The sequence below is a fragment of the Prinia subflava genome, chromosome 6 (genome assembly GCF_021018805.1).
Source record: "Prinia subflava isolate CZ2003 ecotype Zambia chromosome 6, Cam_Psub_1.2, whole genome shotgun sequence".
Lineage (NCBI taxonomy): Eukaryota > Metazoa > Chordata > Aves > Passeriformes > Cisticolidae > Prinia > Prinia subflava.
The window spans coordinates 4,184,093-4,198,492 of NC_086252.1; the positions used below are offsets into that span (position 1 = coordinate 4,184,093).

At 41.5% G+C, this 14,400-nt stretch overlaps 2 protein-coding genes across 2 annotated transcripts in view; both read right to left on the reverse strand.

Moving 5' to 3' along the window:
• Positions 1-4,465, reverse strand: part of FAM171B (family with sequence similarity 171 member B) — a 37,201-nt gene extending 32,736 nt beyond the window's left edge. Inside the window, exon 1 of the mRNA XM_063399936.1 lies at positions 4,182-4,465. Coding sequence (XP_063256006.1) covers positions 4,182-4,338 — 157 coding nt within the window. The 5' untranslated portion in view covers positions 4,339-4,465. The remainder of the gene's footprint in view (positions 1-4,181) is intronic.
• A 4,295-nt stretch (positions 4,466-8,760) lies between these two features.
• ITGAV (integrin subunit alpha V) overlaps positions 8,761-14,400 on the reverse strand; it is a 45,083-nt gene continuing 39,443 nt past the window's right edge. The window contains exon 30 of the mRNA XM_063399935.1: positions 8,761-14,177. Coding sequence (XP_063256005.1) covers positions 14,082-14,177 — 96 coding nt within the window. The 3' untranslated portion in view covers positions 8,761-14,081. The remainder of the gene's footprint in view (positions 14,178-14,400) is intronic.

Genomic DNA, 14,400 nt, shown 5'->3' on the forward strand with positions numbered 1-14,400 from the left:
AGTAAACCACAAAGATTGTTCCACCAAGTGACAAACAAGCCAGTCACACTGCACCACGGGGTTTTTAAAGTGCATTATTATGTATTATTGCTCAAATTCAAACCCAGACAAATGTAATAAAGACATCAGAACCAAATGCTATTTTATATACCCACATGTCAACTGTGCACCAATATACAAGTTATTAGGAAAAATATTCTACAGCAAGAAACACAGAACACCATGATTAAAAAAGCAGTAAGTCATACATGCTGTTATTCTGGAGAAATATTTCTCTTTTGGTATCTCAAATAAAAAGGAAGCATGAGAAAGTTTCCCCCTTCTGGAATGATTAGGAAAAATAAGACAACACACAAAAGAGTTCAGAAAACTCTGAACCAGAAAGGACTTGTCTACAACACAGCTCCACATTAGGCAGCCACTCATCATCACACGCAGGCAGACAGTGCTCAGAAATGGGCTCAGAATCAAATTCCACAGGCAGCATCCAGGCAGTGAATTTGTCTCCAGCAGGTAAAAAAGTAATCCCTAATTTTCTTCTGGGTTTGTCAACAATCACGTATTTATCTCATCTGTCTCTACCAACAGGGGTTTGTGTATTAACAAATAAATACACACAGTAATTCCAAATTCCCCCTCTCCTTTGTTCAGCATCACTGTTAGCTGCTACAGCTTTAGAATTTCACCCTACAGAACCAAGCTAATCCCCCCATCGCATGCAAAGCCATCCACCTAAAAAAAATTTTAAAAACCTCACCAAACCAAAATAGACTCCTTTTTCCCTGAATTCTGGAATGAGAGGCATAATGGGTATGGTCTATAACAAATAACAGGGCAAGCTTTTAGCTATTGATGCTGGGATTACAAAAGGTACAGGGACTACCAACACTTGAAAAAAACACCTATTTTTAAACATTGTTCAAGTCTAATTTAATGTCTCAACATGGTAAGAAAAGCCAACATGAAGATGCTGTATGTCACCCTGTGTAAAGTGACAGTTTCCACTGACACAGCTGCTTTTTCTGCAGGAGCATGTTGTTCATTCAGCACATGTCAGACCTGCCACAGAACTGACAGAGATAACTATCACTTATTCAATTAGTGGTCTCTGCTCTATTTATAAAACAATATCTGCATTATAAAGAGAATAATAATGCCCCACATCAGGATATCCCAAGTCTCACGAACATTAAAGAAGGTAACTCTCAGCTCCTGTAAAGAATGCACCTCAATAAAGATAAAGAAAAGGGAACATGGAAAACAAGACTGGATTTGCCTGGATCAGAGCCAGGGCTATAATTCACTGAATTTAGGCTCAAGCCTGCTGACCTCAGTGATAAATATCTGAAGCTCCCAGCAGCTACTCTTCCACTGCTCCTGCATACCACAGCCCAGATTTCCAAACTCCCATATGGAAAATGCAGAAAATCACTATGAATAAGGAAGAACCAAGGACAGGTTCCCACTCCAGCAATCACCACCCTAACCAGAGAGGTCTGTCTCTCTCGCTCTCCACCGTTTTTATTTTCTTCTTTAATTTGGAAGAATGCCTGTATATGTGAGATGACATGAGTCAGAACAAGTCCATGAACTGGGTCCCTCTTGTATGTGTTCTCTACCTTGTAACAGAATTCCCTTATCTCTCCTGGCACTGATAAATTTGCTGTTGTTTTTAGGGGAAAAGGAAGAGATGAACAAGAAACCCTTCTCACTCATGATATGCCGCTGCCTTCTCACTGCTGCACTTCCATGTCAGCACGGAGTGTGCCCCCAGACACCTCACACAGCTGTGCTGACCTCGGCACCTCTCCTCAGCCAGCACAGCACTCGCAGCGGCAGGAGTCACTTAATCCGGGAGGGAATTGATCCGTAAAACGGTGTAATGAGCTTCGACAGAACAGGGCCATCGATACAGGGACAAACGTCAGATGACAGCGGGCTGTGAACTCCGGCCCCGCGCCCTCCCGAGCCAGGGAGGATAAGCCTCCCTTGCTGCAGCAGCACTGGGGTCACAGACACCCTGCACAACCCCAAATTCAGCCAGACTCCTCCTCGCTTGCAGCAGCCCGTGCCTGCCTGGCAGCCCCCAGCGCAGGACCTGCCCCGAGGGACTGCTCTGCTGCCAGCCTTCTGCTGCAAAGGCAACAGCCATTTATCCTGCCTACCTGTCAGCTGTAAACCATCAAATGATAATCTAAAGACATTCATATCCATTATATATACATCTGGAATCACATCTCCTCCTAAAAAATGTCAAAAATGTCAATAAAGTAAAAATTATTTACATGCTTTACTGAAATACCACACAAAAAACCAAAGGTGCTTAGTAGCTTCTTCAGAAGAATAGAAGTTTCAGAGCAGTGATTAGCTTACTTTTTTAAAAGTCTACCATTGGCTTTTTTCAGTTTTTATAAAAGAAAAAAATAATCAAGTTCATTTAAAAATCCAGCCAACAAATGAAATAAATCCTTAACTATATTTAAGCCTAACATAAACAAATGCTGACAACCAACTCAAATGATAATTTTTAACATTCATAAATTGAGCATGATCATGAAAGCCATGGACTAGAAGACATTTTCTAGACTCTCATACCTCAGAAACTATGATGCCAAATGAATTAAATAAAAGAAAGCAGCAAGAGCTGGGCACGTGGGTCTGCAACAACAGCAAGCCACCAGAACAGGCATCAAAATGTTAGATACGGCATCAAAATGTTAGATACCAACAAAGACCTTGGCCAGGGCTGAGGGAGATAAGGTAACAGAGCTTCTTAAAAAGAAATCAATACCTGAAACCAAAGAGGATCATTGAATTGGAAAAGCTGTCTTTTTTTTTTTTTTGCCACTCAATTTTTAATGAGCAAAATGTTCACTGCCCAAGTCAGAAATGCTGCCAATGCCTTTTAAGTGGTGTTTCTAGTGATTAATGGTATATTCTACTAAAAAGTATGATAAGAAGCAAACTAATGAAAAATCATCAGTGAACATGAAAAAAACAAGGACCAAGATGTTCATCAAATGGCCTCCTTCAAAATGTGACAGTTTTAATGTTTCGAAAATACTAAAAAACACAAACCCACAGAAAAAAAGACCTGAAGAGCAAATCAAGGTATTTTAAGAGCGTATAAAGAAAAATTACGACTCTGTTCATTTTCTATCAAATCTAGTTACTTCTCCTACGTCTTAAAGAAGGTGCAAGCAAATACTGCAATTTAATATCTTTGCTTATATTTCCTAATTAACAAATATACTTGGGCAGCTTTGTAAATTGGCTTCAATTCAGGAAAATATTAACCATCTGCCTAAAACTAAATAGATTTTATACCTTCCTGAAGTCAACTGGAAACAGAAGCATGCCTATATGCTAAAAATGAAACATATGCTCCTGTGCTATGCCGAAACAGAGCCTTGGTGTTAAAAGATCTTAATTCATGCCTGAAACCATCTTGAAATTCTTTGGTGAAAGGCAATATGTCAAGAAAAACATTGGGTTTATCCCTATTTGAGCCACTAAATTTCAGACTACACAAATTTTTTAAACCAGATGATCGTACAGACACCTCTTCGTTTGCTCTGGTTATGCAAAGGGATACCCTCAAATAATTCACTGCAAAACTAAGGCCTGAAGCTGAAATAAGCACATTATTTTAGTGGTCTTGGATAAGCATCTGCAAAGGGGATGCAAAAACTAACGAGCTCAGCAGCCCCCATCACGCATTTGACAGGCTCAAGATGCTCGCACACGTATCAGCTGGTTTATTTTTAAAGCGATACGAATACACACAGAAATAAATACACGTCTATGATACACATATATATATATTTATATATTCCACGGACGCTCGGCTATCTCCCTGAGGCGATTCCTGCCAGCCAGCAGGAATCCCCGGAGCCCCGCTAGCCGAGGCCAGGCTGCGGTGGCCCGAGGCGCAGCCCGTGCGGGTCGGTGCCCGCTCCCCGGGCGCTCCCGGCCGGATCCCGGCGCGGCTGCACCCGCACCCGCGGGCCCAAACATGGATCCCGCTCCAGCCCAACCGCGCCCGCTCATCTCGCGGACCGGCACCGCCGCCCGCCCCCCGCACGGCGCAAACGCCGGGGCTCCCCGGGCGAGCGGAGCCCGGGGGAAGAGCGCAGCCATCCCGCGGGGAAGGCAGGTGGGCGCAGGGGAGGGGTCGGTACCTGAGGCCGCGGCGGGGGCGCCCCCGGGCAGCGCCGCTCGCTGCTGCTGCGGGCGGGTGGCGGCGGCGGGAGGCGGCCGCCCCATGGTCAGCAGCAGCAGCAGCGCGGCCGCCAGCCCCGGCAGCAGCGCGGAGAGGCGCCCGCAGGTGCCCGGCATGGCGAGCAGCCCGAGGGCAGCGGAGGCATATTGCGGGAGGCCGGCGCAGCGCTCCGCACCCGCGGCCCGGCGGCGGCTCTGCGGCGGCAGCGCCCGCCCGCCCACAGACGTGCCGGGGCGGGGCTGGGGCGGGCCGGAGCGGGGCCACCGCCCCCAGGGCCCGGGGACAGCGGCCCTCAGAGCCCGCCCCGCTCGCGGCGACCCCGCACTTGTTGCCGGCAGTGCCAGAGAGCGTGAGGGGGCCGCGCTGCCCGGGGCAGCCCCCGTGGAATCGGTGCAAGTCACACTCACAGAACCACAGAACCCACCGGGCTGGGAAAAGCCTTCGAAGTCAACGAGTCCATCCCGTGACCCAACAGCACCGTGTCAACCGAACCATGGCACTGAGTGGCTTTCCTTGAACACCTGCGGGGATGGTGAGTCCGCCATCTCGCCGGGCAAGCCGTTCCAATGTATAATCACCCTTTCTGTGGAGAAACTCTGCCTGATATCCAACCTAAACCTCCCCTGGAGCAGCTTAAGGCTGTGTGCTCTCGTCCTGTCACTGATTGCTTGGGAGCAGAGCCCGACCCCCATCTGGCTGCTCCTTCCTTCCAGGGGGTTGCGGGGAGCGATAAGGCCTCCCCTGGGCCGCCTTTTCTGCACAGTAAACAAACACGCCCAGCTCCCTCAGCTGCTCCTCATCACACTTGTGCTCCAGACCCTTCCCCCGCCTCTGTTCCCTTCTCTCGCCTCGCGAACACACGTACACGAATTCCAGTTTTACTTACATGCATCCTTAATTTAAAAAAAAAAAAAAAAAAAAAAAGTTCAGGAGAGTTAAAAATTTTTATTCTCTATCTTGCTGATCAGTGTAACGTTAGCTTTCAGAAAGCGCTAATAGGAGCAAACACGTACGGAGGGCAGAGATGCCTGTGAGTAGGATGAAGGCTTTAGGAGACACCGATGTCGTTTTAAAGACTGTCACAGTGACTGGAGCACACACCTGTGAGGAGGGGCTGAGGGAGCTGGGTGTTCTTCCTTCACCCCACAGCCCAGGGTGGGGGAATGGAAAAACCACTGCAGTTGCTCGCAGCAGATAAGGCTGGGGAAAAACAAACAAAACAAAACAAAACAAAAAAACCCCACCAAATCTGAGGAAAGGCAGCACATCCAGACAAAGCAAACTGACCCGGAGCAGGCAGGCACCTGTGTGCCTTTGAGCTGGGCACACACCCCACAGGGATCTCACACTGGTGTGGATGAGCGTGCCCGTGCCATGATTTCAGTGAGGCCAACATCTCCTTCACTGTAAGCACCTACAGAATGTGTTAACACTAAATTTTCAGTGGATGTTTAAATAGTGAATGGAAACTTATTTGGAAAGTAGGAGATAGAATAATAGAAACCTCTTTGGAAAGTATAAAATTACTTGAATTGCCTTTCAACGAAACAAAGATCAGTCAAATAAAAGGTTTATTTTAGACACTATAACATACTAAGCAAAATCCTGTAGTTTTCAGATCACAGAAATTGTTCTCACTGAAAGACAGAGTCAAAACTATAGTGGGGTATAAATTTGCCCATACTGAAAGGAAGAACTCACAGGTTCCTGGGCATATTTTCAACATATTTCTTACAAAATCTGAAGAAAATCTATTTAAAAATTTAATTTTTCTTAAATATTTAAAATTTTAATTTTTAAGAAAAAAATTTATTTTTCCTTATGCTTCCATGACATTCTATACAGTACATTGTAATTAATTCACTGCCATTAACAATGACTTGAAATAGATTTGGGATGGACATAGAAAATACAATTCGCTTTTATTGCAGTTGCTGATAGTTATTGGCACCATTTTGGAGCAGTCATTGTTGGCAGGGTAATGCTGCAGTGGGAAATGCACATCCTCCTCAGCAGGTACTTCTCAATACTATTCTTTATTGTTAATCTCCTTTTTCTTCATCAGCACCAAAAAAAAAAAACCTTTGCCATGAAAACCTGATTTCATTTGACAGGGCCTTTCTTGAAAGAAAGCAAAGGACCACAAAAACCATACAAATAAAACAATCATTTATTTGATGTGAAACTCCTCCAGGGGCTCATAAAGAAAAAAACCCTCTCTTTTTAGTTTAGCAGACATGCTCAGTGCCTATTTGCTTAATTAACATCCTCCCACCCCGCTTCCCATTTCAACCTTTTATGTGGGCACTGAGAAGGGAAAGCGGCTGTTCCTGCACAGCCACTCTTAGAGCTCAATTAATTTTGGATTTCTCACAACCGTGTGTGGTCCCAGGTGGAAGAAAGGGGCCTACAGAAAACTTGCTGCTGCTGTGAGCTTCCTTTGTTCAGGAATTCGTCTGGTGACTGAGGGTGTGGCATTGAGAAAGGGTGGATCCCAAATTCATTTCCAAATGTTTGCAGACGTGAGCTTTTAACAGGATATAAATTATTTGGAGAGGAAGAGTTGAACCAACTTCACAGCTGGAACACTTTAAATTAATGTGGATGATATGAATATACACAATTACTTATTTATGATATTCTGGAGGAAAAAACTGTGATAAAAGCTCTCTTGAAAATCGCTCCAGAAGGGGAATAACATAGAAATTAATTGTCTGTACTATATTTAGAAAAATTAGGGTACACAATAACATTCATTTCAGCAAAAACATAATTGCAATCAGGATTGTCTTCTTGAACAAATTTTCTTTGAAGAAATGAATGTTCGTAATAATTTATTTCAACTGCCTGAGGATTTTCTTGAGGAATTGTGTCCAGCAGTAACTCCTGCAGTCTTTAAAGATTGCTACACACTCTTCCAACTGTAAACAAACTACAACCATTGTCATCAACCACTGAACATGGCATCTGCTGTTCTGCCAGGGCTGAAAATGTGTGCACAAATGACACAGAAATGTCAATCTTTATGGACTCTGCAAAACTCTCAAAAGCAGTATGACACAGCCTGGTCTGCATGGGAAATTACAAACACTAGGAATGGTGTATTTTACTGTCAATAGTCTTGTGCTTCTTGCATTTTCAAGGTCTGTGTTGTGCTTCTTAGTCTTAGCATGTCGTGTATGTTTGTCCAGAGGGGCAATAATTCAGCACCAAACTTTCAGAAGGTTTATCAGGAAGATGCAGTAGAACAGATTGATTGTGAAATACCTTGTGAGAAGATGGGCAGCTGACAGCACTGACCCTAATTCTTAATGTATATCAGACAATAAATCAATGAGAAGTCCCTATAAATATTTTTTCGAAGTATTTCCAGTTGTTCACCATGTTCTTCAGAATGCCGGAACTGGCAATTTAAAATATTAATGTATTAATCTGCAATAAAGTATTAACGCATTAGCAATTTATTTACAAACTAACTAATGATCCAAGCAGACAATAAAGTATCATTCAGGTGTGCAAAAAGTCAAAGTACACCAGCATAGCTCCAATGGAGTTGTGTACATGCAAATTACCTCGATACACGGGCCCTCATTTTATCTGAGGCGGTAAGATGGGAATTTGAAAAGCTGCTCTGTTGCCTTGTTCCTGTAACAAGACAGCTGTTGCCACTAGTTTCTCAATAATAATACATTAACTTGGAACTTCCAGGCAGATGCAGTGATTGCTGGGCTGCTATCTAACTGCAGGTATCTTATTGAACAGGATCTAGGCCTGTGTTGGCTGCAGGGTGTATTGAACAAATGTTTTGACTGCTGCTGTCCTGTTTCTTACACGCATCGGGTGCAGCTACTGTGAGATCAGTGGAAGTTGTTAATTAAACCACAAATATCAGTTTTTCTTCTTTTCCATCTCCTTTAATACTATTCTCTTTAGGTTAACAAATTCTCTACTAGCAAGCCAAGGAACTCACTAGTTTGGAGTTTTTCTGAAGTGTTCACAAGCACTAACATTTACTTCTCACCATTTGTTTTATCGCCAAAACACACACATGTGCCTTTACTGTGACACAAAATATTACTGTAACCCCCTCACACAGGTGAGTATGACTGATAATCAGAAAGAATGTAACACTGAGATAAATTTAGACTAATAATACCACAAGAAAAGAAACTCCAGCTCTCTGAGAATTTTCCTAACCTGAGGACAAGATGTCACCACTTTCTACAGCAATGTGGCACTTATAAAGTCTAAAATATTTATTTCTGGTATGTAGAAATTTCTACATACCAGAGATCAGTTTTCTGGTGATAGAATATAGTCTGTGAGTAGAACAATTTTTTTGCTTGTGGTTATAAAATTTTTTGACGCCAGGTGCCACTTGAGGTGCAAACGTAAAAGTTGTGGAAATGTAACATTTTTCAATTTAGCACATAATTGTGGAGTACAAACATAGACTATGAAATATTTTCTAGTGAATTGAATAAATTTTAAAAAATACACCTAAGGAAAAAAACAACAAAAACAATCCTACAACAGTATTTGTGTTGATTAAGAGGTATTTTATTCCAAAATTCTAAATATCAGAATCAAATCAATACTTACATTTTTCGTTTAACCCAATCATAGTATTTTGAAATTGTATATATACATAGAAAAATACAACCTAATAAAAACACTCAAATTTGCATTAGGAGGAAAAGAATGAATTAAAAAGCAAACCATAGCTTTAATAGCTATATATTTCATATCAGTACAAAATTACTGTGCCACAATACCCACTTCTTTGCACAATTTATAATTTAATACAAAATAAGGTGACTTCAAATGTATATTGCTCTCCCTAAATGTACCGAAGACCTTTGAAACAAGTTCATAGTAACTGAAAATATTCCCATTTATGCTGCAAGTATTTACTGCATGACAAAGAAACATAAAATGCAGCAATCTTGTTAGTATGTTAATTTTCTGCTTGTGCAAATAATGCTCTATTGATTTAATGCACGAGCAAACACAAAAAAGGCAAAAAAATCCATTATGAAGAAATAAAATGTTACATTTTCAGCATATTTGTCTCATAACAAATACAGGTTTCGTTCACTGACTAGAAAAGCAAAACCTGTAAAAGTTTTTAGAAGATGTAAATATTACATGAAATCTTCCATTACTTTGCAAAAGCCAAGGTTCAAGTTATTCACCTTTAATGCAGCATATCTGGAGAAAGTCATTGCAGGAAAGGTCAGATTTCCTGTGTTATGTTAAAATTCTACACATTGGGAAAAAATAGACCTAAATACCACAATCACATGGAACAGTAGTAGTACTACAGACTCAACTCCATTATTGTATAATCTCTAGTCAAATTTTCCACAGTGGACTTGAAGGTGGTACGAGTTCTCAAGCACTCAGGAGTTAGTAATGGATACATTTTAGAATGTACATCAAGTTTCACCCAATGTGGGCGATCAAAGACTGCCAATAGCATTAATGCATCACCTCCAGTGAGCACGCTGGCTCTGCAATGTCTTCACAGAAAGGGAAACACCACGGCCCTCCTCAGGCCAGCAAAACTGGGCAGAGGACAGGGCAGTGAACCAGGACAGACCAGCTCATATTGCACATGGGGCTTTGAGGCTGAAGATTCAGTACCAAGGAGTTCAGGTCCCACGCACACCCCCAGGAGTTACCAGGGCTCAGCAATGGCCATGATCCCAGCTGTGGCATCAGGCTGTGACAGCGGCCACTGCCAGCCAAGCACTAACAGCTCTGCACGTCTCAGAAACAAACCAAAATCTTCCCTTTGCTGTAAGGCCCATCTGGGCCCTGCCATTGCCTTTTTATTTTTTGGATTCCTGTTTTTCTTTAATAACATACTTTTCATCCCGACTCATTAACAGCCAGCAGCATTGAACACAAAGGATCACATTCAAAGGGTCACGTTATTCTGGACCAAAGACAAAATCTGCCTTGATTTTCACCAGTGTAATGCTGCTCTGTGACTGCTTTGGGAGGGTGCAGAAAAATACTGCAGGGCTCTGTCAGGGAAACTAACAACAAACCCAAATGCTGCAAAAATCTAAGTGCAGCATGATTCCTTTAAATCACCATGAGCATGCTGATTATAGCTGAAATATTTTCAAAATACCCTTCTAAGGCTAAGCATGGACACAAGTTTAGAAACAATTAAATATCTAATACCTTTGCTTGGAATAAATGTTCTATAAAGAGCGAGCACATGTAGTCAACTTTAGAAAGCTTCCACAAGCATTACTGAATTAGAGATCAATGTATAAATCAAGATTTAAATCAGAAAAAAACCCTGATAACTTGGCAAACTTACTCAAAGATTTCAAATTACGTTAATAAATATAGCCCATGTTTGACTTTACAGTCATGCTTAAACAAAAGCTATTTCCACAATTTCATCGTTTCTTGAAAGAAATGTAAACCTATAATTTAGGTTCCTTGCTTTACATTTTCTAAATATTGTCAAATGTAGTAATAGATAATATTCTGTAATATAAATCACTTATCAATATTGATCATGAGATGCTGCATTAATTGCAAAATGGAGTACTTACATAATTTCATATTTCATTATAAAAGATATAGCTCTTTTCAAATGTTTTATTATCTAAATAATTACATAGCTGTTGATTTTATATTCATTAAAAAAGCTGCTCCTGAAACACAGATCTCAAAAGAAGACTAATTCTGTTACTGTACTTCCAGTATGTATCTTATGCATATCAATTTTGACTCAAAGGTATTAATTTCATTCTAAAATACCTTTTCTAAAGTTTCTTTAAAAGCTTTAACATCATTCTACAGTACTTTCTGTAAGAATAGATCAATGCCTGTAAGTCAGTATGAAGTTATATTGACACAAGTACATACATAAACTGGAATCTTATTGCTGAATCTAGAACACACTATCAAAATTTTCCTGCACCCCCATTCAGGAAAATTTCTAGTTTGGAATCTCCCTGAAACACAAATGTTACTTTAAATTGAATTTGAGGTGCTACATCTATGCTCACTAAGTAACCTGATTACTCCATTTACATATGCTACTGTGGTCTTTTTTAACCAAACTGGAAATTAATGGATGTGGAAGAAGCAACTACTTGCTTTCATTCTCCAGTAGAAGGCAAGAAATTAAAATCACTTAAATAAGTCTTTCTTTATGTAACTTCAAAAGTGGAAAATACTTTCCATAGCTACAGTAGTTATACCAATAAAATGTACCTTCTTAACCTGAAAATCAGCAAAATGAGAGTTTCCAGTTGCCACAATAAAATTAGGATGCAGTTAGCACTGACATTAGCAATGCTATGGTATCCCATCCATGTGAGCAGGAGGGCTCCTGACTGTGCTTTTCTTTAAATACTCTTTTTCATCTCCTAATAACGCCTACACATGCAAGTAGTCTAATAAATTTCAAGTCACCACGGAGTGTACATGTAATGAAAGCACACATATAGGAATTAGAGCTATAATCTGTCTGGCAGTCTCTTAAACCTCTTACCCTACTGAGATTAAGACTGGGTAAAACCAATCTCCTTGCACATAGATAATCAGCTGACAAAGCGTGAGAACCACAAGCCCATGTAAGTAACTGAAAATGCTGTTGTATCAAAGTCACATTTTGAGGCCAGGATCAAAGCCTGACTCCTGATTCTCTACTACATTACTAGTAACAATACTAAATATAGAGACAAAAATAAAATATTGGCCACAACAAAGACCTTGAAAGTTCAGTGAAAGCAGAATTATGCCCCATGCCCTTTCATGTAAACTAATTTTATCTAAACAAACTGCTTAAACCCAACCCATGTAAATGGATAAATATGCAAGCCTATATCTGGTGAACATACTGGCCCCCCCAGACTGTGCTGTCTCCCTTAAGGACTCAGATACCATCATGGATCAGCAAGAAAGAATGGACTTAACAAAAGCCATTGGTGGATTTTAAATCTCTGAAGGGATGCAGAAATAAGAGTGGAAACAAACTGCTCATTTCAGAAAACTCTGGGTTTTAGTGGGCACTGCTGTATTTATGAGAGAGATGCAGCTATGAACAAAAACCCCAAGTACAATACCAAACCAGAGTTTTTGCCCTTTTAAGAGCTTGTCCACATAGAAATCTCACTGGTGTAAGCACAGTAGAAGTCTTCCTTTGTGTACCTGGCTGCATACAGGGAGTTTACACTGTAACTTATTCCCTTTTTGGAAAAGAGAATAAACACACCTCATAGAAGGCACCTTAGTAATGGCACTCTAGGATCTGTGCCACCTGTGGTTGCAAGCTGAACAACCTCCTGCTCTGCAGTTACTTGTCTGCTGAAATGCATAGACAATGCTCTTGTGTCAATCAATGTGGGAAGCTTCCTTTTACTACACCAGTGGTGAGGAAAATAAGCTAAGAGTGATGTAAACCCATGGCTTTAAACCACTGACCTTTTGGTATGCTCAAAAAATAACAATGAATCAAAATACTTAGTGTCTTTTCTGGTAATGAAATGCATTGAACATAATGAAATGTCTTGTGCAATGAAACATGCAGTGTCTGAAACAATGAATGAATCAAATTAAACAAGCCAATGAAACAATGAATGAGTGAATTGAAACAAGCCAAATCAACCTCTACTTTTCGAACCCTTGTGCACTGCCAGCTCTTCCCTGCTTCATTTGACTCACTGTTCTCCGAGGGCAGGAGGTGAGGGAGGTGTGAGTGTGGCTAAAGTACAGGTGTAATCCAGACCCATGGATGTGGCTGCAGAGAGCCTAGTCTGAACAGTCCCTGTGTCACTCCATCCTGCACCTGTGCATGGTCAAGCAGGGAAAGTGAGGATGAACAGCTTCCCTACTGAACAGCTTCCCTTCCCTTCCCTTCCTTCCTGAAACACAATCCAACTAATGTACAGCCTTCCCTTCAAACCCTGCAGAGGTCTGACTTGTGGACACCAAGGGTTTTCTCAGGCATGTCTGTTGGCAGCCACATGCCAGCATCTTGTCCCTGGCAGTGCATGAATGCATCCATGCTGCCTAGAACTCTGTGGAACACCTGGATCCTGCGCTGTGCAAATACACAGCAGAGTCTTGGAATCCCTCCCGGAACCTTTTCCTCAAGTCCCGCAGAATGTACATCAGCCCCAGATTTCTATCACTCACTTGGTGTTTGTAGGCTCAATCCCTACCGTAAGAGACCTGGAGAAGAGTATTTGTAAGGTCTAGAGGGAAACCACAAGACAGATGACTAAACAGGCAGAGGAACAGGTGAATACAACAGGTATCAGATGTGAATGATTCCACTGAATATTTCCTATTTCTTGAGCAGGAGAAAAAAATCATCGTCAGAGCTAATGGGTAAAGAACATTCTTCAGTACTGTAAAACAAGCTACATTCATTTTTTTTTTTGTGCAACTGACTTTCAAGAGCTAGGCAATGAAATGTAGTGTACTCCAACAAAAACCAGCCAAAACTGAACGTGCAATCCAGCAAGTACCTCTGGAGGCTGTTGGCTCCAAGAGCAAATGCAGAATCTGTGTAGCAATTCATGGAGAGTCAGTAGATGAACCAGAAAAGATGACGTTTCCTGTAGCCCAGTAAGCAAAATGCCAGCACTGCTCTAATTGAGTTTGTCACACAGGGTCAGTGCAGATGTGTTAGTGGCAGGTAAACGGCGTTAATGCAGGAGGGACCATTGAAGTGTATTGCCCTTGTTTTGCACCTGCTGATGCCTTCCACGACCAGCAGCTCTGCAGTGGGGAGTGTTTGTTCATGAAGGGGAAAGCCAGTATTTGTAACCAAGATGTAGGCAAGTGTACATTTCAGAATGGCTCACAGATAAAACTCTGCTTAAGCTTCTGATGTTCCTTCCCCATTCTCATGCGGTTGAAGTTGCTCTCTTTCTTGTTCTTCCTGAGGTGGCCTCACGCGTTTGAAAAAGCCCATCTGTGATTCAGAGAACAATTGAGAAATTGCATTGTGATTTGCAAAACATGCACACATCCTTTCTCTTTCCTTCATGATCAGATCTTAATTGATTAAGCTGTCTTTTCCCTCCTACTCTCTTTCCTCATTTGCGACCACCAAAGACAGTAAATATCAGCTGAAAAATTAAACAGTGTTCAAATTAAACTATCACAGATATGCTCTTTTATTCTCCTTCTTCCTG